The following is a 24,477-nucleotide window of genomic DNA, read 5'->3' as shown; positions in this document are numbered from 1 at the left end:
AGGTTAGCATACACGTCCCCGAATGGCACAGGTCTTTCGTAAAAGCAAAAAAAAGTGTCGTCCAAAAAAGCTTAAACAGCAAGTCTATTCTTCCTATCTATTGTCGTCTCTCTTTCAAAGCAGAAATCCCACTCACAGTAACGTCCCCACAGAAAAAGGAACTAAGAGCTAAATGGCGGATTCAAAGGTAGAGACCATCTCCCGACTAGCCCAGTGGAGGATCGACAACTTTGGCCCTTCCTCTTACAAAAAATCCGATCCTTTCAAGGTCGGAATCTGGAACTGGTGAGTCTATTAATTTGTAGTATCTACAAACACGCGCAGATTTTATTTATGGCTTTAGTTGATTTGTTTTTCTTTTGCAAGGTACTTGTCAATAGAGAAGAATCGGTACCTGTGCATTCGTTTATTTCCAGAGCCGTCTCGAGCTTCCAAAGAACAGCCTCCTATCGCTAGATTTGTTCTCCGCATCTCAAATGCTAGTGCTAATAATCGCAGGCCCCTTATCTCTCCAGGTATGCTTTCGTATCTCTCCCCCTCTCTCTATCCTTTTCTTTTCTTTATTTCATCACATCTTGTGTAAGCATATGAAAAAAAACTAGAGTATCTCTTGGTTGTGTAATATTGGTATGAAGAGTATGGAACTGTTTGCAAAAGCTTCTTTTTTAAAATTGGCTTTGATTCCTTAGCAAACTTCCATTGTATTCTGCAAAGTGCATCGAGGGAGGTTCATGGAGTATACTTCGTGCATATTCGTCATAATCTGTTTTACTCAATAATCTTCTGAAGTCTTGCTTGTATGCTCGTCCTTATATACAGAGGAAGTTGGAATCTCCTCATCGATATACTGATGCGGGTAATGATAAACTTATCTGTCCAAGGCCTAACCATCTCATCAAGAGAGGTCTAATTGAACATGAACAAAATTGAAATTAGAAGATGTGATAACCATGAGCCCATCGCCAAGTGCTTATTGGCATCACTCTAGCTAATTGGATGCAATTTATGTGGTTTGGATTCTCTTTTATTCACCAATGTGGATTACGTAGAGATAGTGTCAGGCAGATTCTGAAAACAACTGTCCTGTAAAAAACAAGTTTGTCGCGCCTGCTTTGCACAATGATGTGAAAGTGCATCCTGATGGAGATTAGTAAACTTTTTTCATTTTGGAAAGCACCTAGTTGTTGATATGAGTGAAGTATTTATAATAAAAAGATTCTTGTGACCTGAATTGTTTCATGCTGCAGTTCATGAGAGATTGCTCCGGACTAGTGAGGACTTTGTCTGGTCTGTTGATTCTACCTTTCATGGTCGCTTCATCATTGATGTTGAGTTTCTAGACCTCAAAATCTGCCCTCTGAATGTGAGCTCCTCTAGACTATGTTTTTGGAGAAGCCAAGATGTTGATTGTGGAATAATGTTTTTAGTTTAACACAAGTAATAGTGGATGGTTTTATTTTGATTTTTTCATTTAGAACCCAAAGCCAGACTGTAGTGGACAATTGTAGTCATGATTGATTTTCCCTTCAAGCACAACCTAGGAAGAACCTTATTCAAAAACACATTTCAACGTACATAATTTATTGCAAGCACATGCTGATAAGATCTTGCATGTGGATATTTCTTAATAGTGTGGTTATTGTTGAGCCACTGTCATATTTCTTCTACCTAAGGTTTAAACATCTATTTTTTTCCTGTCATCAACTCAGGGTGGGGAACCCAGTTCCACATGGCCAAGTGATGGAATGATGCAGTCTGTTTCAACTCAAGGCACACTTCAATGTCTCTCTCGCATGCTGGATGAGGCCATCCATGCTGACGTTACTATCCATACTGCTGAGGGAACTCTCAGTGCTCACAAGGCAATTCTTTCTGCAAGTTCGCCTGTTTTCCAGAGCATGTTCCATCACAACCTCAAGGAAAAAGAGTCCTCCACAATCTACATACAAGATATGACACTGGAATCTTGCATGACTCTCTTGAGTTACTTGTATGGAACCATCAAGCAAGAGGATTTTTGGAAGCACCGTGTATCACTGCTGGGGGCAGCAAACAAATATGATATTGCAGCCCTCAAGGATGCTTGTGAAGAAAGCCTCTTGGAAGATATTAATACCATGAATGTCCTTGAGAGGCTGCAAGAGGCCTGGCTTTACCAGTTGAACAAGTTGAAGAAAGGATGTATGATTTACTTGTTTGACTTTGGAAAAATATATGATGTTAGAGATGAGATCAGCAACTTTTTAAGGCAGGCCGACAGGGAATTGATGGTAGAAATGTTTCAAGAGGTTATTACAGTTTGGAAACCTGTATAAGTTTTCCTAAGCCCTTACTGCTAGATAGTTGTGCATAACTATGAAGCCTTGCTAAAATGTCATGAGTTCAGCTATGAGAACATGTAAAACCCTGTTAGGATATGTATATATAGTTACTGAACAAAAATATGTGAATAGTATTGCTTGTAACTACGGGCAAATGGCTGTTATTTGTCTCTTCCTCTATCCAGCTTCCACTTCTCTCTTTTGAGGCACAAAACCCTCAAAAGACTTGTATTCTTTCTTTTAATTCACCAAAAACTCCTATACTCTCTCAAATCAAACCTTCTTTTTTTTTGGGTGTTTTTCTAATGAATTTAATGAATGAAAATCAAAAACCCTTCTCCCGGCCACAAGGAGAAGAAGGAACATGCTTCTATAGTCTATAGCGTATGTATTTACAACAATACTCTTATGTTTAGTTGTATTTTTTGTTTAATCAGATAGCCCATCTTGGTCCATTATCATTATTAACATGTTGAACATAAACAGAGCATAAACATTTTTCTTTCTGGAACTTTATTTCTAATTATTTAGTACTGTGTCATTTATATTTTCTAGTTAATCCATGTCTCCTGGTTAAGTATTGGATAGTTCACTAATACCTTAAAAAAAAAAACACTCTTAGATATCTTATCTTAGATAAGCGGTATCATATTTGTTTTAACATGAATTATATTGATTGTGTTATGATATATGTTTGCCTAACCTAAGATATGCATACTTATTATTTAAAGGTAATAACTAATTAATTCTAAAATAATGATTTGGGTATGGTCTCGATAACAAGATTTAATTCTTACTTTGAAAATACGAACATTGAACCTGAAATGATGGTGATGATCAATTCAGCATAGACCCATTTATTTTGATTATGTCTAAAATGGACCTAGACGCCACTATCTACTCTCAACGAGTCTATGTGGGGTCACGTTGATCCAGTCCAAGTCCACTCACGATGATAAGGGAAATGTATTCCAAAACCTAAAGCCACCTAAGCGAGGATTCACACATATTAGAAAATATAAATGCATAATCATTAAATAATGTTTACAAATCAAAGTTTAAAATAATATTTATAGATTATTTATAAGAAAAAAATTAAATGTTTTCACCCTGAATGTGACTTCGCCAATATTACTATGGTTTGATTGAATTGTCAAAAAGAAGTAGATTAGAAGTGTATTGTCATGGGCACCCCTCCCCACAAGTTCATATTCAAATATACAACAAGAAAAGAAGCTAATATTGTTTTGAAAATAAAGTCATGTATTTACCACTTCCGCTATCTTTCAACTTGCGAGTGATAGGAACTTATCATCCCTAGTTTGATTCTTAAATAAAATTAGACAAATAATCTTTTGCCAAAATCTGCAAAAATCAAACTTCCACAAGCCCCTTCAGTTATTGTTGCAGTCGGTTATTACCTTTATTGTCATCCTTCTCTTCTTTCCTTGTTTTTTAGGTGATTTGTTACTAATGGAGGTTTTTTCAGCCATGAGAGAGGCTAGCGTGTCATGGGTCATGAAGAGAGAAGAAATTGACAGTGATGGTTGACATAATAAGAATATGAAGGGTGGTTGTTGGCCTATCGAAATGAGAGAGATGAAGGAGATGGGTTCGGTCAGTTTAGGTTGGTTTTTGTGGGTGGTTCTTGTTAGCTGGGTAAATTTGTTTTTGTGTTTAAAAAATATTTTTAAAATTTTTATTTTAAATTAATATTTTTTAATTATTTTAAATAGTTTCATATGTTTATATAAAAATAAATTAAAAAAAAACTGTTATTACCGTCTCAAATATTATTTAAATATTGAGAGTGTGGTTGCGGTTGCTTTTTAAAGTGTTTTTCACTCGAAAATACATCAAAATAATATTTTTTTATTTTTAAAAAATTATTTTTGACATCAGCGCATAAAAATAATCTGAAAAAACTAAAAAAATATTAATTTGAAATAAATAAATAAAATAAAATAATTAATTTTTAAAATATAAAAACAAAAGAATAATCAACCAAATTTTTTTGTCCTTGATTTTTATTTCTTTCAATTCTCTCTCTCCTTCCTTTTTCACTCACCAACTTTTATTTTTCATTTTTCCTTACTCATTTGTTTTTTCTCACTCATTTTTTCTTATTTCTTCTCTTTTTTGTCTTCTTTTATTTTCATCAATTTTTCTTTGCTTGATTTCTTTACCTTTTCCTTCGCTCATCATTTTTTTTCTCTTTTCTTTTTTATATTTCTAAAAGCTCGACACCAAATAAAATATGCAAAAGTATTAGAATCATGAAATGAAACGACTGTAATGTTTAAAAATTTAACCAAATTGCATCAAAAAGATATTTTGTAGAAAAAAGTTGAAACGTTGTGAAGAGTGAAAAGTGGACAAAAGAAATGGATTTCGAGATAGAAGCTATCGAGAGAAATAATATATGGGAGTTGATAGAACTACCTGCTGGAGGAAAGAAGATTGGGGTAAAATCGATTTATAAAACAAAGCTCAATAAGAATGGAGAAGAGTGGATAAATACAACTCTTGGTTGGTGTAAAAAGGATACACTCGAAAATATAAAGTGGATTAGGCAAAAGCATTTGCATCTGTAGCTCGGTTAGATATAATTGAAATAGTGATTTCACTCGCAACCTGAAAGAGTGGAAAAATTATCACTTAAACGTGAAGTCAACTTTCTTTCATGGTGAATTAAGTGAAGAAGTATTTATTGAACAACATCCTCATTATGAACACAGGGGTAATGGGCAGGTGTACAAAGTGAAAAAGACTTAAATGAATTTAAAACAAGTTTCTTTGAATAATTGACATGGTCCTTGAAGAAATAACTTATGGTCACCTTTATTAGATAATAATATAAATTATATTTTGAGATTTTATCTAAAAATTTAAGTTATTGGGTTGAAATGATTTTTTGACATGGTATCAGAACCTTGATGATCAAGTGATCACTAATTCGAACTTCACCATCCTTATTTACTTGATAAAAATTAAGTATAAGGTAATGTAAACATGTGCAAGTTTCAAGTCAAAAAGACTTTCAATTGAGAGGGTGTGCTAGAGAATAATAAAAATTATATTTTAAGACCTCACCTAAAAGTTTAAACTATTGGATTAAGATGGTTTAAGGCTTTCACTTGAAGGGGTGTGTTAGAAAATAATATAAATTATATTTTGAGATCTCATCTAAAAATTTAAACTATTGGATTAAGATGGTTTGACAATCTTGTCCACCAATAAAGCTGAGTTCATTGTTGCAGCTGCATGTATTTATCAAGCAATATGGTCAAGAAGGATATTACATTGACCGAGGTATTGAGCCCGAGTTAGGTTCTATTCTTTTTGTGGTTCAGAATCTTGCTTTTACAAATTATTTTTATTTGTGGACTGAAAGTTGTTAGCTATAATTTGTCTTGATAGTTAAATGTTGGTTTGATTTTGTTTTATGCTGGCAACAAAGAAGTAATTTGCAGAATGGAAGGTGCTTGATGATTTCGGAGAAAGAGAGAGGAAGGAAATGACAGGAAAAAAAAAAAAAAACACTTCAGTTGGATATAATAATAATAACAGTAATGTTATATGGTACATACAAACAGAGATTTACATCTCGCAAATGTAAGAGATCATCAAACACTGGTGTTTTTTCTAGGGTTTGGATACAAATCTTGATGATGACTTCATTGGCTGGAAGAGAATCCAAAAGCAAAAAAGAAAAAGAAAAAGATTTTACTGTACACAAAATCAATAATGGGAGTGTACAGTTTCTCATGGTTTTACAAGGGCTCTTTGTGCTGAACAGATCACCATCATCTCCTCTGCCTCGGGTCAATCAACAGTTTCCGCTGAGTTTCTTATGACTCTTCTTTGAGAGACTAAAAGCCAAATCACACGTTACAGTCCGCCGGAGATTGGTTTTATTTGCAAGCGAATGCTAGACTGGTCAGATGGACGAGGGTGTCAATTACCGGAGTAGTTAATTCCATTCAAGAGTTTGTTTATCTTTACGTTGATTTTTCGAAGGGTAATTGCTTTGCTCCTTTTTCAACAGCATCTCTCCACAATCTATATCTTACTCCTAGTTTATCATAGGATACTGGCCAATTCCACACATTGGCACCGTTGATCATTCGCTCTTGCTGGCCGAGGACAAGGCGTAGATCCTCATTCAACACCTGTTTCATACAAGTCAGAATACTCCCAACTATATGACCGCTCAGAGTTTCAGGTGGTGCCATGCTGGTGGCTTTTGAGTTCAAAGCTCAACCTAATGATCAAGACGGTAAAAATAAACATAATATAAGACCTGAACGACGGAAAATTTTGTACCTGTTCAGCAAAATGTCTCCATAGGTAATGCATGAAAGGAACATGCTTCAGCACAGGAGCAAAATCCAGTGACATTCTGTACAATAACCTAGTCTTGTGTCTCGAGGAAGGCAAGCAAACATGAAGTTGGTGGAGGTGAGTTGCACACTCTCTGGTGCTTTGTCCCTCTAGTTTTCCAGGCTTTGAGATCCCAATGGTCGATAGCACCATGCAAGGTGGTCGAAATTCCATATCTATGGGATATGGGTCCCAATACCCTTGGAGGCCAGATGCAGGCGTTAAAAATTTCACCAAGCTGAGAGTTTAGATCACAAACAAAACAAAAGGATTTCAAGTCACCTTTCCTTATCCTCACATAAAGTTATCACGAGCACCATTAAATTGATTTCTAACACCAATCAGAGATATAGGGCGGATTGATCACATGTTAATGACTTGCAATTTGCAATCTGGATGGAAGTGCATTCATTCATACATTGTTTTTCATGTCATTTGAAAGAAATAACAGATCCACCATGTGGAATCATTGAAAAAACTGAAAATTTCCTCTCTTAGTGTCTGTTTTGGGATTGCGGCCTAAATAGAAGTTAGTCAAAATTAAAAATAAAAAAATTGCTTCAAATTAATTTTTTTTTTAATGTTTTCGGATCGTTTTGATATACTAATGTCAAAAATAATTTTTTTAAAATAAAAAAAATATATTATTTTAACACGTTTATGAATGAAAATCACTTTAAAAAGCAATTGCAAACAGACATTTAATAGTAAAATCTTTTAACCATATTCAAAGATGTTACGTTCCAGCTCAACAGTAAAAAGTTATATGAACAAACCTGGGAACGCTCCACCCCTTGGCAAAGGTTGATGTGTGAGTAAAAGGGGCATGCGCAAGATCTAAGAGGTTATCCAGAAGTAGGCCATGTTCCACGGGAAGTTCCATCACAATCTATCATATGCAAGGCATAACATACATGAGATGACATGCTTGTTAATAAATCATGCAAGCGTAATTCGCAATCTTTCATCTTTTACAGAAGGTAAAAGTATCTAGATGAATCCAAATCATACCTCAGCATGGACTTGAAAACCTGGAGGAGGTTGTAATGAAGGAAGGGTTGCTGCAGGAGGGTCGCTGCCAGGCCAAACCAAAATCATACCTTCTTGCTCAAAACATGGCAATGATTTTATCTTCACATTAAGTAATCGTGTGGAAGGCATTTTCTCACATTTTCCATCTGTTGAATATTCCCACCCTGATATTTTTTGATCACCAAATTTTCAATACTCAGTGATCTATTCTTTCTTTCCCTGCTTAATCATAAGCAAACATTCAAACCATTTACTATAATTCTCACTGACCATGGTAAGGACATCGGACTCGACCCTCATTCACTGAACCAAGGTGAAGTGGACATGCTCTGTGTGCACAGGTGTTCCGGACACATCCTGGTTTCCCATCCATGCCACGAAAGAGAACCCATGGTTCCTCAAAACAATCAATTGGAATCTGAAACAGAGTGTGGTGAAGGAACTCATAAGAAGACAATCACAAGCTATTGAAATCACAAACGCTTCACAGGGGCGGCTCCTTCGCTCCCCTTTCAAAGTAAAATGTTAGCAGAACTGTAGCAATAAAAATGCTGTTATTTGCAATGTCTGTTGAGTTCCTTTCCATGATGGTATTTCACAAATACATAATGAATCACGATTGAAAAGAGTAGTTTACCATGGTGCCATCCTTCAGATCAGTGGAGAAAGCAACAGGATACCAGAAATTCTTCAGGTGAGGATGGTAAGGTTGAACTGGACCTGACACTTTCAAGTTTTTCCGGGGTGACTTGTTTTTTACAGTATCCAGAGATTGAGTTGAAGTGCTGGGAGAAGGGGATGCTTGGTCAGACTCTGCTGGGTTCCTGTCTTGTAACAGCCTATCATTGACCAATTCTTCCATGTAAGCTAGTTTATCTAAGGCAGTAGAAACCCTTGCTTCAGATATATGAACCTGTTATTATTCATGGGTCAGGCATCACAACGTTTATGGAATTGTAAACCTCTACAGCATCTAAAAAGAATTTGATGGTAAAATTTGAAGAGTTTGCTTAATAGCATTGGATGAATGTATGTATCACTTGATCTGTGAACTGGATCCTGATCTAATGAATGTATGCAACCAATTAGTGCTTATTTGCGTCTCAAAAGGTATGCATTTTCCATTAATAGAGGGTAGTTTTCCAAACCTGTCTGTGAGCTTGGGATAACTCATCTTGCAACTCCGCAAGCTCCTTCTTCATGGTGCCAATAGACTTGTAATCACGAGCTAAGGGATTTAGAACTTCCACAACCTGCAACCACATTTCTCAAGGTGAGACTTGAAAGTCACCTTATTAAGACATTACTCTCGGTTTAAATTAAAGTAATGAATTTCAACAGACCTTTTCATGAAGGATCACGATAGTAAGTAGATCTTGCCGAGCTCGCCAATCACAGTACTGAATATCATATCTTGCCACTTCAAGTGCTTGATAAGCATCCAAGAACTTCCCTTTAAACTGTGGCATCTTAGACCTCGGATCCTCCACATCAAAGAGTGGACCCCATGTACTCTTCTTATCTAACAACCCGCCTTCCTCCCCTAATACTGCAAACACCCTAAACCCTCCTCTAACGCCCTGAAAATCCACACACCGATCACAATTGAAGCCATAAGAGTTTACCATAATCATAGCAGGAAACTATGATCACTATCTAACATAGTTCAACCAATAAAATATAAGAGAATAAACACGAGTAGCATCGGTCAGCAACTGTGAGGGTACGGAGATGACTATCATCGCTATCTAACTTAGAACTGAACAAGCCAAGTAAATTTTCCTTCAGATTACCATAAACTAAGATCAATTTAACAAGACAAAAAATTCACATCTTTTGAAGGTAAGCACCAGTAACATTGCTAATTCAATTAACTCAATCAATTTTCCTCTAAATGTAGTAGACCAGAGCCCCTGCAACGACAGCAGATAACCTACCAAGAATTCCTATATCTTAGTGTAATCATATTTTGTATAAAGTTGAGAAAATATCATGATAAGATTTTAGGAAATGAACCAAAAGCCATTTTTTTAATATCCCACAACAGAGAAATATAGTTAAAGAAGAAAGATATAACAAATATCTCATGATAAGTATATCTTCAAATAAAGCTAGCAAGAACCCAGATAAGCGTACAGACAGGTAAATAGAGGAGAAAACATTACCTTTTTACAGTTGAGCTTAGATGATCTACATAGAGAAATGGGCACAGAGAGAGCTGCAGCAGTAGCAAAGGCGGTCATGGCGTTTGAAACTTTGCAGACAAAGCTGCAAGTAAGAGAGATCAAAAAAAAGAAAATCCATCTTTAGAGGGAGAGATTTATTTGTTGATAAGAGGTTGGTGTTTCGCGCTATCTCCGCTGGCCTCCCATGGGTTGCCATGTGGACAGACGTGGACTATGCAGTCTACCACGTGGCAACTCCTTCTTCCACATGCTCGCTCTTGTCTGAGAGAAGAGGATTTTTGGTTCTTGCAATTGTTGGGCTTTCTGCTTTCATATCTTGCCAGCTAGGATTCTCTAGATATCTTTCTCTATCTCTTTGTGTTTTTCTATTTTGTTTTTTTTATTCTGCTACTATTTGTTTATTTTATTTATATTTCTTTTTTCTTTTTTTTGTTGTTGTTGATTTTGAAAGGTTTGTAGGTGGGATTAACTTGCAAGTTAGAGCTATGCTTATGATAAATGTGATGTGATGTGAATTAAAACCATATCCTCCAATTATCTTTGGTTAGTTTGCTATTAGATTTGGTGCCCGTAATCCATGGAAAATTTGTTTTTTTTTTTACATAAAAAATAAGTAGCTTAAAGAATCTAAGATTCGAGCCATTAGTTTAATTAATAATTTAAATAATATAATAATAATAAATAAACTAAAAAAAATTAAAAAAATAAACATGATTTTATATTAACTATTAAACAACTCAATATTTAAATGTGAAAATATAAAATAAATAATTTAAAAAATAAAAAAAACCCTGTAAACTAAATGAACTCGGAAACTTCACAACCATAGATATAAGACTGTGACAATCTCATAGAAATAAAAATAAAAAAAAATTGAAAGATGAAATTGAAATAAATAGATTTAAAAAATAATAAACAAAAAAAACAAAAGTCAATTCATGTTAGTCTTTAAAACCAGAATTCTAGTCATGAACCCGAGACTAACCCCATATAAAAACATTATAAAAAATAACAATTCAAAACTCAAAAAAGGATTAAAAATAAGCAAACATTAGCTTAAAAAAAAAGAAAAAAACCAAGCAAAGCCAGACGAACTTCCTAAATCTGGTCTAATCTCTAATACTCGTAACTCGTGAAATCCTGGACTCGGGTTCAATCAAGAAACTTAATTCCCAACCAATTTAATTTTGAATGATGAAATCGTGAAAAAAATATTAGTAAAATTTGCAAAATAAAAAAATATAGCAACAAAAAAATAAGGATAAAATTTAATAGAAACAAAATCCAAAGATGAAATTTAAAAAAAAGTAAAAAAATGATTCCAAATAAAAAAAAATATCAATCAAAAGAATGAAAATCAAATTAAAAAGATTAAAAAATCATTGGAGTGAAATTGAAAAAAAACATTTGATAGTTATAGATTAAAAATGGTAGGGGCTAAAATTAAAAAAAAAAATTGAAATTTTATAGATTATTCAAAAATTTTAAAAAATAATAATCAAAAGGACATGGAGCAATTAAGAAGGAAAAATAAATTGCAGAGGCTGGTTTGAATTTTTAAAGGAGGTAACATTGAATTTGAGGTGGAGAGAGAGAGAGAGAGAGAGAGGGTAAAAAAGAAATGGTCATCGACATCAAACCCAAGATTGCATTAGAAGTATCGAGACCTTTCAAACGTTGTCATTCAAGGCGGTGTTTGACAGTTAAACAACCTCTTACTCGTCATTTAAAAAGCACATGGGTCGTCCACTTCACACACGCGCCAACATATTTTTTTTGTTAATATTTAATATATGTTCAATTACAATAATGCCCATGAGTAATCTTCAAATTAACAAAAAAAAACATTGTAAAAAAACAAAAAAGTCATTGAGAGAGAGTTATGTTGATTTTGTCTTTAAGAGAAATAAAGTAATTTTACTATTTTAAAAAAAAATTGAAAAAACCACAATGTTCCTTATAGAAAGGCATTATATTTTTTTATTGTAATGTTAAATAAGTAATTTTACTATGCAAAAGAAAAATGATGAACCTACCCATGCATTAAATTGCTAAAGACAATTATATCATGTTAAAAAGATCATTTTATCCTCAATGTCTAGATTAAATTTTTTTTGGTCAAGGGATAATTTTGTTATTTTACTATTTCAATGGATAGTGTTTTGTTCCTTGGGATACAATAACTTTTCTTCTTCCTTTAGGTTTTTTTTTTTTTTTGTATTCAGAAAGGGTGAGTAGAAAAACAAAAATTAATAATGCCATTTAATATATTTATATAAATATATAAATATTCCTAAAACATGAAATTAACTTTATATACATTTAAACTCATATTATAAGAGATTCCATCCAAATTGTATAGGGATTATGATGAAATCGTGGAAAAATTTCACAGAAAAATATTGATTTTCCCTAGCTGATGAATTATAAGTCTAAGTCGTGCTCATAAAACAAGTCTCTCATGGAAAAAGAGGTAGTCTGATGATTAAGTTAGTATTTGATTTTTTTCTCAAGCGACAAGCATATAAAAATTCAAGAAGATGAAAATGGTGTTTTTTTTTTTTTTTAGAGGAGATGCGTATTCTCTATCTCGTGTTATCTATATAATGGAGAAGTGTAGAATAAGTGTTCAAACCCTCTTTTCTCTCTCAAAACCTGAAAAATATCTAATAAATGTCTTAGAAAATATATTATTTATGAATAGTATGAATAATGATAAATAGTACCATGCAAATAGTATTATTCATTAATAATAAAATAAGATGAGATAAGGTAGCTTAGTCAGGCCGAGCTAAAAAAAAAAAAAAAAGAAAAGGAGAGAGAGTAAAGAGAGCTATCTTATAGCTAGAATAAGTTGAAAAAGTAGTCTATTTGTAATGAATAGTCTCATCACTTTTTCTCTTTTTATTGATAAGAAAAGGAAATGAGAGGAAAAGAAGAGAGAAGGAGGTGAAACTTGGTTTATACTTGAGACTCGTTTTAAATGAGCTTCGCATAATAAATATTATTTATAAATAGTAAACAAGATGAGATGAAAGTCAAAGAAAAAAAGAAAAAAGGAAGAGAAAAAGCTTAGTTGGGCCACTGCCTTACCAAGTCTCGTGGGGCTTGATTGGCTGGATTGGATCGAGGCCAATCTGAAAAATTCAGCAATAGTATTGACTATCAAGTTACAACTCGATTCCACCGTCAAAAAGGGTTTTTTTTTAATGGTTTTGAAGGGGTTTTTTTTTTTTTTTAACTGTGAGCTGTTGAACTTATATAACTCTTCAATTTTCTTTTATATATATATATATATATATAAATGCATGCTCTCAATTTTTATTATAATTGAAAACAATACACTTTCATTAACATGTATCATGAGATATTGTAATTTTTTTCTTTATTACCTTAAACGTTTCTAATTTGATGTACCAACCCTTATTTTCACATCTCTTTGTGATTGGGTTGGACCGATTATTAGAGGTTCCAAAGTTTTTGAGTCCAAAAAAAAAAAAAGTTCAAGGACAATCAACATGATTGGTGAACACTAGATTTGTGTGCTTTGCTATGTCACACGGGCTGAAATAATTTTTTTAATTGATTAAAAAAAATACAAAAATAATGCAAATGTGTTTTTTTTTAAAATAAAAAAGACTTGAGATATAGACCAAACTGATATAATTTAAATGGATAATTAAAGAACACACAACTATAGTAAATGAAACAATTTAGAAAAACATAATTATGGGAGCCTACAAAAAGAAATCGGTTATCAAAACAAAAGGACTCGGATATATGATTTCAGCCTTATCAAATATGGACAAACAAAACATAAAAGAAAAAAAAAACCTAAGTCAACTAAATTTTGTGAATGAAATAACTCAATTAAAGGTCAACCAATAAACATTATGAAACTCAACTCTAACATAATCTAACATTGAATAACAAAACATAAAAAAATATTAGATCTAAATTTTTTTTTAAGAAAAACTTAAGTTAATTCGTCAAATCTGTTATATAAGTGATGGGATCGAGATAAATAAATAGGAAGGAAATTGCAGAAAGTCACCAAGCCCAATATCAAAAAAACCTCTAACTTGAAGGATTGAACTAAAAAGAAAATTAATTTTTAACCAATATAATATTGAATGATGATATTGAAAAAACAAAATATCAATTTGAAAAATTTATCAAAGTAAATTTAAAAAATGACAAATAAAAAAACCTAAGATAACCTCGGTAATTTTGAAAATTCATAAAAAATCATATAGAAAGCAGATAAAAAAAAACAGAGCCTAAATGTTAATAATATAAATGTTGAAAGATAAAATTGAAAAAAAAAACACATGAGCTTGAAAAAGAAGGGGGGGAGGAACAAACAAACGCAAGCGAACCCTCTTAAACCTATGCTAATGTCTCAAACTTGCAACCCATGAAATCTTAGATCTAGACTAAATAAAAAATCTCAATCTCTAACCAATTTAATATTGAAAGATGGAATAAAAAAATATTAATTTTAAAAATTAACTGAAGAAAATTCAACAAAAAATGAGAAATAAAAAGATCCAAAATAACCCGGTCATTTTAAAGATTAGGGAGAAATTCAACAGAAAACAAATAAATAAAAATAACAAATCTTAATCTTAAATTAAATAAATGTTGAAGGATGAAAGTTAAAAAACATGACTTTAAAGAAAGGAAAAAAAAATTAGTTGAAGAGATTTTAACAAAGAACAGCAAAATAAAAGAATTCGGGATAAAAATAAAAGTTTCTAATCTCTAATTGGATAATTTTTTAAGGATTAAACTAAAAAAAAAAACATGAGCTCAAATAAAGAGGGGGAGAGACCAAGCAAACCTAGATTAAACTATGAAACTCACAACTCGTTAAATTATAGACTCGAGCTCAATTAAGAACCTTAGTTTCCAACCAATTTAATGTTAAATGATGAAATTATAAAGAAATATCAACAAAAGAATAGGGATTAAATGTAATAGGAAATAAAACTAAAAAAAGATGAAATTGGAAAAAAAAATCAATTTAAAACATTATCTCAAATAAAATAAATAACAATAAAAAGAATAGTGACCGAATTTGAAAGATGAAAAAAAATTAAATAAGGATGAAACTAAAAAGAAATTTAGATTTTATACATTATTCCAAATAAAATAAATAGTAATAAAAAGAATAAGAACTAAATCTGAAGGAAAAATAAATTAAAGAGTTGTTTTGAAATTTTTAAGGTGTATGTGCGAAAATTGAGGAGGAGAAAAAAAAAATAGAAAAAAAAAAGATTGTTGGCATCAAACTAGAGGCTCGTTAACCACACCCTTCGCCGCATATATAAGAGGACATCGAGATTATTCAAACATCACCATGAAGTGTAGCATTTGGTCACTGGGTGACCCTGCATGCACCGTTCGAAGGGCATTGGGGTCACCCACTTATTGATGTGTGCATTGCACACGTTAGTAGTTATATATATATATATTAAAATACAAAAATACTCTTATGTCACCTTGATATTAACCAAAAAACTCCTAATGAAAAGGAAAAATCCTAGAAGATAGTTGAGTAAATTTTAGATTTAAAGGTAATTAAGTCATTTTATTATACTAAAAAATTAAAAAGATTAAAAAACCTCTGAATGGAAGTTTATTTTTTTAAGGATAATTAAGTAATTTTATTATGTCAAAAAACAAAGAAGACTAATTTATCCTTATATAATTTGAAAATGAAAATTGTATCATAGTAAAATAATTGTATTGCCCTTACTACATAGTTCAAAGGTCTTTAATGCCTATGATTTGGAAAGAATAAATCTCATATGCAACGACATTTTTTAAGGACATTGATTTTTGTTAGTCCAAACCTGTAAAGGGTTTCATTTAGGGATTGGATCTCACGGACTTGAGAGTCAAGGTTTTTACAACAATAACATAGCGAAATGTTTTTTGGATCCAAACTAACACAGTTAAAATAGTAGTATAGGTCTCACCTACGCAACTGGAGATGTGCAGATACCGCACGTGTGTCTCACATCAAAAATTCTTTTGTTAATATTTGACCATTTCTTTTTCATTCTTCTCTACTTAAAATGCATTTGGCCCCTCAATTTTTAATTTTTTTAACCTTAATTTTTTTATTATTATTATTATTATCATTTTATCCATTGTTTTTTTTAATAACTTATTTTTATTTAAGATGGGGAAGATAAATATTTTTTTTATTTTTTAGCAGATTTTTCCATTATGTTTTAGCAAAATTTGTTAACTTCTATAATAATGGAACTAAAGTTTACTAAATAATAAAATTGAGGGATCAAATGAAGTAGGTAAAGAAGAAGAAAAGGAAATGGGTTGCACAATAAACCAAGAAGGAGAAAGAAAAGAAAAGGAAAAACGAGAGAAAGAATAAAACATTAGAGACACATCAAAACTTTGATGACAACACCTTTAGTATAATTGAAAATATCTTGATAAGATGAATTCATATACATCAAAGAAAGATAATAGGACTTCTGTTGCATTGGCTTTTCAAATGTGTTTTTTTTTAATTCTAATTATAAATTAAAAAGTCTATGTATGCTTTTAATTAAATACATTGAAAACCATCTGTTTTAATAAATACCAAAAACAAAATGTTAACACATTTATTCAACTTGCCTTGCTACGCGTCGAATAATTATTTTTTTTTAACGCAAAAAAATTAATGTGTAGGTGTGATTAGTGTGTCTTTTGACATCGAGTAAAAAATATAACCGTGAATTAAAAAATTGATGCTTACATATAATAAAATATAAGAAAAGTTATATACGTTAATAAAAAAATATGTAAGATCTCAAGCTAATTTTTAATGTGGCAGAAGAATGAAACAATGTTGCAATTGTTACAGTAAAACATTATTTTCTTAGTCTTTGTATAATAATTTTTAAAATAAAATTGTAAATAAAAAAATTAAGAAACAAATTACAAAAAAATAAAAATAAGAACAAAAAGAAAGGTATAAATAGACCAAGTGTAGAGTAGTAAATATTCAAAATGTAAAAAATAAAAAATAATATTTTTTTTCAAAATCAAAGTGTAAAAAAAAAGGAAAACTAAAAAAATATTTTTTAAAAAATAAAAATAAGAAAAGAAATGTTGATAAATAGGTCAAATGTAAAATAATTAAATACTAAGTATAAAGAGAAAAAAATATAAAGAAAACTTGTTTTTTTAAAAAAAAAAAAATTGTAATTTTACCACCATTACACAAAATATTTTTAAAATAAATGATAAAATATATAATTATACCTTTTCTATGTAAAAATACTATTTCATTTTATTATATGTATAATAATAATTTTTCCAAATTTACTAGCTTGGAAAAAGTTTTTCCTCTGTGTGCTATTGCTGGGGAAAAAAAACCTCAAGGGTCCAAAGAGATAGCGGATCATATAAGCAATCTTCAGTATCCTCCTTTCCCTTCCCATTTCCCAACGAACAAGAATAAATGAACTCCTCACTGCCATGTGTAAAGATTTAACCTCCGAAAATATTTGTCTTTCCCTTTATCTCTCTCTGTCTACACCACACAGACCGAATTATGATAGTGTCTTGAAATTATGGCAAGAACAACTAGTCAGAATCAGAACGAAAAGAACAAGGTAGGCGCCTTCTTTTTAGCTACTTTAATTCTGTGGTTCGTCTCAGTTTTGTTCGAGATATTCTTCAACAAGCGCACGGAGCTGCTTTGGATTGTTGCTGGAGCTTGCCTTTTCCAGATAGCCAATTGGGCCATTCGATCTTTTGTCTCCCGTGACCCTCTCTTTGTTAATACCTCCGTTTCTCTCCTCCACTCCACCATCATCTCCGTTTCAGGTTCTTAAAATTTCTATTCTCAATTGGTGTTTCTGATACTTCACTGGGAGTCATTTATTTTCTCGATGTTCGTGTATTGTTATGGTTTGTTGGGTTTCTTAATATAGAAATGTTCGCACTATTAGTATTACTACCAGGCTGGGCATCAGCATGGTCACGGTTGCTTTTGTTGTTAACGGGGGCATCAAGTTTTAAGCAACCTTTTGCTAACAATTGTCCTAAGGAGAAATCTTGATTTTTCTTTTTTGGACAGATTGAGAATGACCATTGATTTATTTGCTTAAGCAAACAAGTGCGGCCGACATGGCCTGTTATTGTGTTAGAAACATAGGAAGTGTGGTATTCAGAGGGAAAAAACTAAAAAGATACTGGGAGTATAGATAGTACAATCTTCGGGGTGTGTTTGAAAGGCTGTTCAGTGGGGTGATTCTTTTGATGAAAAGCTTATGACTTACTGACTGATACAAAGATTTTTAAAAGAGGAGAAAGGTATACCTAGATTTTACAAATCGATGAAGCTTCAGATGCTCAACTAATTTGATGCTTGTAAACTTTATGTTGCATTAGCATACTTGCATTCCTTCCATGTGATGTGCTTCCTTCCTTCTTACCTTGTCATTATTAATTCCGATCCTTGTCTGCTTGCTGTGTAGTGGTTTCCATTTTGGTAAATCAGTGCTTAAAAAATGGTTCCGATGGGATGTTTGAGCATTCACAACTCGTTGGAGGTACATGGGAGTGGGCGTACGCTGCCTTGTGCTTCTCATGTGGTTATTTTGCATATGATCAGTTGGATATGCTGTTTTACCGATTATACAGTGGTTTGATCCCCTCCATCCTGGTTCACCACATGATACTTCTCGTTTGCTTTACTCTAGCTCTGTATCGAAATGTCACAATCAACTACCTTATTCTCACTCTGGTTTGTGAGGTATGTTACTTTATGTTTCTGAGAACTTGTTCTTGTTTAAATGTAACTGTTTACCCTTTAGGCCTTCATGCAAGCTCAATGCGGGGTGGTGTTATATAGTGCTGACAGTGAAATTCTCTTATCACACAGCTGCATTCAATCTTTCTTCATGTGAGGAAAGTGCGGCGGATGGCTGGCATTCGCAATGCTAAGAGCACAATTGTGAGGATAGAATGGGTTCTTAATTGGCTGACTTTCATTTTTGCAAGATCCCTGACTCACATCCTCATCACCGTCAAGCTGGTTGCTGATGCTCCCAAGTTTGAAAAGGGTGTGGAGTTGCCACTTGCTCTGTTTGGGATGGCCGGAATGAATTTAATCAATGTTGGCCTCGGCATTGATCTGTTTAATGCCTTCAAAAGAGAGAAATCCACAGAAAACAGTAATCACCATGGTGAATGACTGGCAGAATGGAGGGCCGAGGGAATGCCTGGGTTGTATCTTGTTTCTCCTTGAAATTTTCTCAATTTGTGTGAATTGACTGTGCATTGGATTGTTGTTAGCTCACTGTAAAATTATGCACCCCCACCACAAGTGGAAGTGATTTGTTTTCCACCATCTGTCGAAACCACATGGTAATGTGGATACAGATATTCCTATCAAAAGAAATCTCAAATGTCGTTGTGATATATTCTTCCACTCTCTGGAACTTCATATAAAATGTGGCCAGGAATTTGGGAAAAGAAAAGGTCCTACCGGGAGTCGAACCCAGGTCGCTGGATTCAAAGTCCAGAGTGCTAACCACTACACCATAGAACCCTATACGGTCTGTTCTGTATATACATTTTACCTCTTCTAGAGAGTATCTGCTTTCTTTCCTACCCCCTCCTCCCCACTACTTAACGAGCAGACACCCTCGCATGCTGGAACAAACTCACTCCAGGTTTCTTTAGCCATTCATTTCTCTTCTCTAATTTTATTGCCAACCCAAATGCTGGTAAGCATAACTTCTCTGGCTGTAATGACTTCTTTGGGAAGTGGAACCATCCAGCAATTGATGCCAGGGATTCAAATTACCATTCTTGAAGCTATATAACAAAGCATTTTCGTTGTATTGTATGAATTCAAAATCCAAGCAATCTAAATTTAAAACTTCAGTTGGATGAAATATTCTGAGACTGTCATTCATGTATATGAAATTCTATGCTTGATTTGGAGTTTGGGTGAGGTTAATTTTTAAAGTGAAAATAATATTATTTTTTTAAAATTTATTTTTAATATCAATACATAAAAACAATTCAAAAACACACAAAAATTAATTTGAAATTGCAAAAAATTAAAAATTTTCAGAAACACACATCAAAACCGAAATGTCAATTAGAGCCTAAATAGCATTTAATCAACATTAAACCAATTCCCCATTTTACAAGTAACTAATCATCATCAATGTACCCTTTTTTTTTCACTTTTCAACTACTTAACCCTTGCTAAATTTCTAGTTTTACTCCCATTCTTACTTCGGGAGAAAATTTTTGCAAAACCATGTCGATTCTTCTCGGAACTGACGTGATTCAATGACACAGCAGATGAAGCTGGAGAAGATACAGATGGGGGTGAGTTTTCTTCCTTTTCATTTACCGAAGAACCGGAACTCACTGGCAATTCTCATAGAACTGGAATCTCTCTTAGGTGAAAACGTTTCATTGGAGTGTCACTTCCAAGGTTCTCCATTACCTTAGGAATTGCTGATCCTCCAGCAGAGAACTCCGGTATGCTTGCAGTGTCTATCAAGAAGTCCTCTAGAGTTGCTAGAGATTTCAGCTGCTTCCCTAGAGAAGCTATTGTTTCCTGGCATTCAGCATGTTTCTTTGCAGCGACATCTAGGTCCTGCTACAGGCAAGTCTTACGATCAGTATATTGGGGACAAAAAAAGAGTATATCTGCAATTTTGATAACTGGCATAATAGAGGTTAATGAAAAAATAAACACGTAATGCAGGTGATATTGCTTATTGACCTGCTTTATTTGTTGTTCAACACTTGAGCTTACAGTTTGCTGGAGCTCTTCTTCCTGTTTCTTTCTTGAGAGATTTTCCTCGAGTTCCTGATACTTGGCTGCAATTCCCGTCGACAAAACCCTCTCCTTTTCAATCTCTCCTTCTAACGAGTTAACTTTTGCAGACATGGTCCGAGCCTCCACTTCCATGCTAACAAGTCGAGATTCAATTTGCTGCTTTGATTCATTTGCCATTGATAGCTCTTCTTGCAACTCCACCAACTTCTGTTGGGCCTCCCTCAGCTGAAGTTGTGATGCTTCATTCTTGTCCTGACTTTCTGTTAGAGCCATCTCCAACTCATCCCTCTCTGCTTTAATCTCTTCTAACTTCTCTTCCAATACAAACGTTTCCCCTTCCATCTTCCTTAATTTCTCTTCCAATACAAACTTTTCTTCTTCCATCTTCTGTAACTTCTCTTCCAATTCAGCGCTTCGTTTTATTATGAATTCCCGCTCAGCTCTCAACGAGCTTTCAGCATCAATTGATTGTTTGGCAGCATCTTCTGCTCTAGAATTATCAGTTCCAGCTTCATTCTCAGGCAAAGCAGCAAGTCGTTCCATTTCAAGAAAATCATCCATGAGATCAATTTCGACGGGTGAGGCTGGGAGATTTCGATTAATAGACTTTTCATTCTTGAATTGGTCAACCTCTGAAATTAGTGCAGATGCCCATGAGTCTGAGCAAATTTGTTCAGACTTGTATGGCCCTGAGCAACTAACTTTGCGAGCATCCAGCACCACAGCATTAAGTTTCTCGCCACTGTCTGATTGACTGTCAGTGAAAGACTCAACATAAACTGAGGATGCAGCAGAAGTCTTGTGATCATTAACAGAGGATGATTTACAAGCCATGGCTTTTAGCCTCCGGCACTCAGCTTCAAGTCTGACCACCTTCTTTATGCTCTCCAGATGTTGTTTGCTGGCTGTTTCAGCTGCTTGGGTACTCAAGTCCCTTTCAACTGTTCTGGCCTCTAACTCTTCTGACTGGGAAAGGAGCTCGACTTTCAGGGTAGCATTCTCTTGCTCCAAATATTCAAGCTTCTGGCAGAGTTCGTCAACAATCAGAGCAGGAGATTCAGAATTGGCAGCAGCTTCTTTTGTCTTGAGCTCAATAAACTGGTTCTCAAGTTCAGATTTAATGGATTCCCACTCGAGACTTTTCTGCACCACAGCTTCATGAAGCTTTTCTTCCTGCTCTTCTCTTGCTTGTCTCAGCTGCCTAACACAATCTTTAAGGGCCCCATCAAGGTGGCTCACCCGATCTTCCAATGCAGATTTCTGCTGATTTGCAACTTCAATTTGTTTCTTGAGAGCCATTACTTCATTTTCAGCCTTTTCCCAGCCTATAATTGTTTTGAGGAAGCACATTAGCAGATGATAAAGCAAGAGTAGCCATGCTTGGTTCCAAAAAGTTTGTCACTGGGAAATTTGACTTTAAATGAGCTCCTATATATGGATGGCATTGTGGAAAGAACTCCTTTAAATTGAAAAAGAACATAAATATATCGCAGATCTTGCAATTAGTACAGGACCCTTAATGTTAAGGGAAGTCTTTGAAGAATAGAGATTGTATCCTAGACATTAGGGTCTAAATATACCTGCAACAGCTTCTTCAGCAACTTTCGCATGCTGCTTTACTAAGTCATCTTTTGCACTAACATTGACAAGAGCGGCTGATAACTTCTCTGTCAAACTCTTATCGCTATCATTGACATCTTCATCCCTAGTGACAGTTTTTGATGTCACTTCAGGTGATTGAGCACTGTCAGTTGTAGATGCCTTTGAGGGATCCTGCTTCAGTGATGAGAAAGTGGATGAAACCAACAATGCAAACAAGAAAGTTTTGAAGTCTATGAGATAATAGAAAAGCGAACTCATGGAGAATAGCTGAGTAACTCAACAACAATTTTCCACTGGAGTGAAAAATTCAACAGTCCTTGATTTGATACTTGAAAACAGAGGAAGCAACATTTTTAGTTTTCTGCTCATTAGAAATGTCCAATTAGTGATGTGAAGGAGGGTCCTAACAAGATTTCATCTCTCTTCCTCAAAAATACTCTAGGAGGAGGGCTTAGCTGATGTGAGGTACCTTCAAATAGGAGCAGTTTAAACACTCGTATTACTGAAATTAGATTGAAACAGCAAATAGATTGAAAACGTCATGGTCTTTCAAAGAAAACTGAAACCTTGCGAGAGAGTCAAATGATTCGCTAAGAATAAATGGCAACACTCCTGTGAACTAAGGTATGAACAATGGTGTTTGTGACCTTATGTGGAGAATGGTGATGCAGTTAGATACTTAAGTAGAACATATTAATATTATAAATGGAGCAGGGCTGTTCAGCCACCTACCTGATCATCAGAGAATCTCTCAGAATGTGAAGTTATTGATCCCGAACTGTCAGTTTCACCAGAACTCCTCTCAGAAGACTTCCTCTTCCACAACCATTTCCTCTTCTCCATCGCAAAATATGGCCGTGAGATGTATTTATCTGCATTTAAATGTACACTTTCGCATCAAATTTCCAAAGATGTGCGTCTGTGTCAGTACATGAGTTGCAGGAAATTTACAGACAAAAAAAACTGGATAAACAAGACAAATTCATTGCAAATTGTTGACAGCAGTATAAAAAGTGCAGGAAAAACCACTTTAATAAGCAGAAATGAACAGCTTCTGTTACAAATCTCAAACATTAAACAAAAAGATGACTTGTCTTCTCATTTTATCATCTTTGATTTGAATCCACCCAATAACCATCCAACCCCGTCAACGACACCAAAAGATTACGCCTCTAAGGACTCCAATGGCACACACAGACAAGTTGACCAAGAATCATGGATGGAGAAATTAAGAAAGAGGAATCGGTAAGAACAAATAACAATGAAATCACCAGAGACCCCGTACTTGAATCACAAAATGGGAACAACCCACCTGCCAAGGACAATTTGAATCTTCCCAAAACAAAAACATGAACCAGTATCAATGAAACAGTAACTACTAACCAAAAAAAGGGAAAAAAAAACACCCAGATCAAAAAATCCCAACCGACCCATCAAATCTCAAGACCCAAAAACACAGTTGAAAAATCCAAAGACTTAAAAACCAAAATCACGGCACAAAAAATAATATATAATTATAATAGAGCTGGAAGGGAACAAAGATGGAGATCAAATACCTTGAACAGGAGACGAAAACAAAATCCAGAGATGAGATGGGAAGGCAAGCCAGAGTTATAAATGGTTCGAGATTTAAGATTTGCAAGGATTAATAAATAAAAAGGAAAGAAAACAAATAATATAGCTCTGCAAAAATCTGTGGAATGTCAGTCAGAAGATATAAATATCGAGATACTACACAGCAACTAAACAACAACATTAAGCAGATAAAATGAGGGCTTCTATTTCTTGTTTTGTAGCTTTTCTTTCTTTCTTTTTTTCTTCGAATAATTAAAAAGAAAAGGAAGCAGAAGTGCATGTGCATGTGCGAGAGAGAATGAGACCCTCAATAAAAACAACTTTATCAGCTTTTGTGGTACGGACAATTATAATTAATTTGTTTTTATTATATGAGTTTGAGATTGAGTTTCCACTTATTCCCGCCATTTGCGCCACAGAGGGATTGACTGGCTATCTATAGAGCTATGGTGTTGTCAGCCACACCATTTTATCATCCTCTTATATTTTACTTCTATTACAATGGTGGGATTTATAAAAAAATTTAATTTGGTTCTTAAATTTTGAT

The 24,477-nt window shown here is 33.7% G+C and overlaps 4 protein-coding genes and 1 non-coding gene across 5 annotated transcripts; 2 read left to right on the top strand and 3 right to left on the bottom strand.

The window, feature by feature from the left end:
• LOC7469159 (BTB/POZ domain-containing protein At1g21780) lies at positions 1-2,491 on the top strand. Its single transcript, XM_002307401.4, has 4 exons — positions 1-285; positions 367-515; positions 1,248-1,363; positions 1,710-2,491. Exons 1-4 carry the CDS (start codon positions 173-175, stop codon positions 2,313-2,315), a joined length of 984 nt encoding a protein of 327 aa, XP_002307437.2. The 5' UTR covers positions 1-172; the 3' UTR covers positions 2,316-2,491.
• A 3,359-nt stretch (positions 2,492-5,850) lies between these two features.
• On the bottom strand, positions 5,851-10,067 carry LOC7460954 (chlorophyllide a oxygenase, chloroplastic). The gene is made up of 9 exons (XM_024602317.2): positions 9,902-10,067; positions 9,080-9,316; positions 8,885-8,989; positions 8,374-8,649; positions 8,007-8,154; positions 7,716-7,900; positions 7,481-7,593; positions 6,648-6,942; positions 5,851-6,493 (listed from the first exon to the last, which is right to left on the bottom strand). The coding sequence occupies exons 1-9, from the start codon at positions 9,977-9,979 to the stop codon at positions 6,323-6,325; spliced, it is 1,608 nt and encodes a 535-aa protein (XP_024458085.1). The 5' UTR covers positions 9,980-10,067; the 3' UTR covers positions 5,851-6,322.
• Positions 10,068-17,281: 7,214 nt separating this feature from the next.
• Positions 17,282-19,369, top strand: LOC7469158 (uncharacterized). Its single transcript, XM_002307400.4, has 3 exons — positions 17,282-17,770; positions 18,424-18,701; positions 18,831-19,369. The coding sequence occupies exons 1-3, from the start codon at positions 17,515-17,517 to the stop codon at positions 19,140-19,142; spliced, it is 846 nt and encodes a 281-aa protein (XP_002307436.3). The 5' UTR covers positions 17,282-17,514; the 3' UTR covers positions 19,143-19,369.
• A 58-nt stretch (positions 19,370-19,427) lies between these two features.
• On the bottom strand, positions 19,428-19,499 carry TRNAQ-UUG (transfer RNA glutamine (anticodon UUG)). The gene has a single exon. It is a non-coding gene; the product is annotated as a tRNA-Gln (tRNA).
• A 484-nt stretch (positions 19,500-19,983) lies between these two features.
• On the bottom strand, positions 19,984-24,252 carry LOC7460953 (filament-like plant protein). Its single transcript, XM_024600773.2, has 5 exons — positions 23,912-24,252; positions 23,088-23,227; positions 22,334-22,529; positions 20,697-22,078; positions 19,984-20,567 (listed from the first exon to the last, which is right to left on the bottom strand). The coding sequence occupies exons 2-5, from the start codon at positions 23,196-23,198 to the stop codon at positions 20,346-20,348; spliced, it is 1,911 nt and encodes a 636-aa protein (XP_024456541.2). The 5' UTR covers positions 23,199-23,227; positions 23,912-24,252; the 3' UTR covers positions 19,984-20,345.
• Between the last annotated feature and the right edge of the window lie 225 nt (positions 24,253-24,477).

The sequence above is a fragment of the Populus trichocarpa genome, chromosome 5 (genome assembly GCF_000002775.5).
Source record: "Populus trichocarpa isolate Nisqually-1 chromosome 5, P.trichocarpa_v4.1, whole genome shotgun sequence".
NCBI classification, from domain to species: domain Eukaryota; kingdom Viridiplantae; phylum Streptophyta; class Magnoliopsida; order Malpighiales; family Salicaceae; genus Populus; species Populus trichocarpa.
This window is presented reverse-complemented; position numbering and strand designations above follow the sequence as displayed.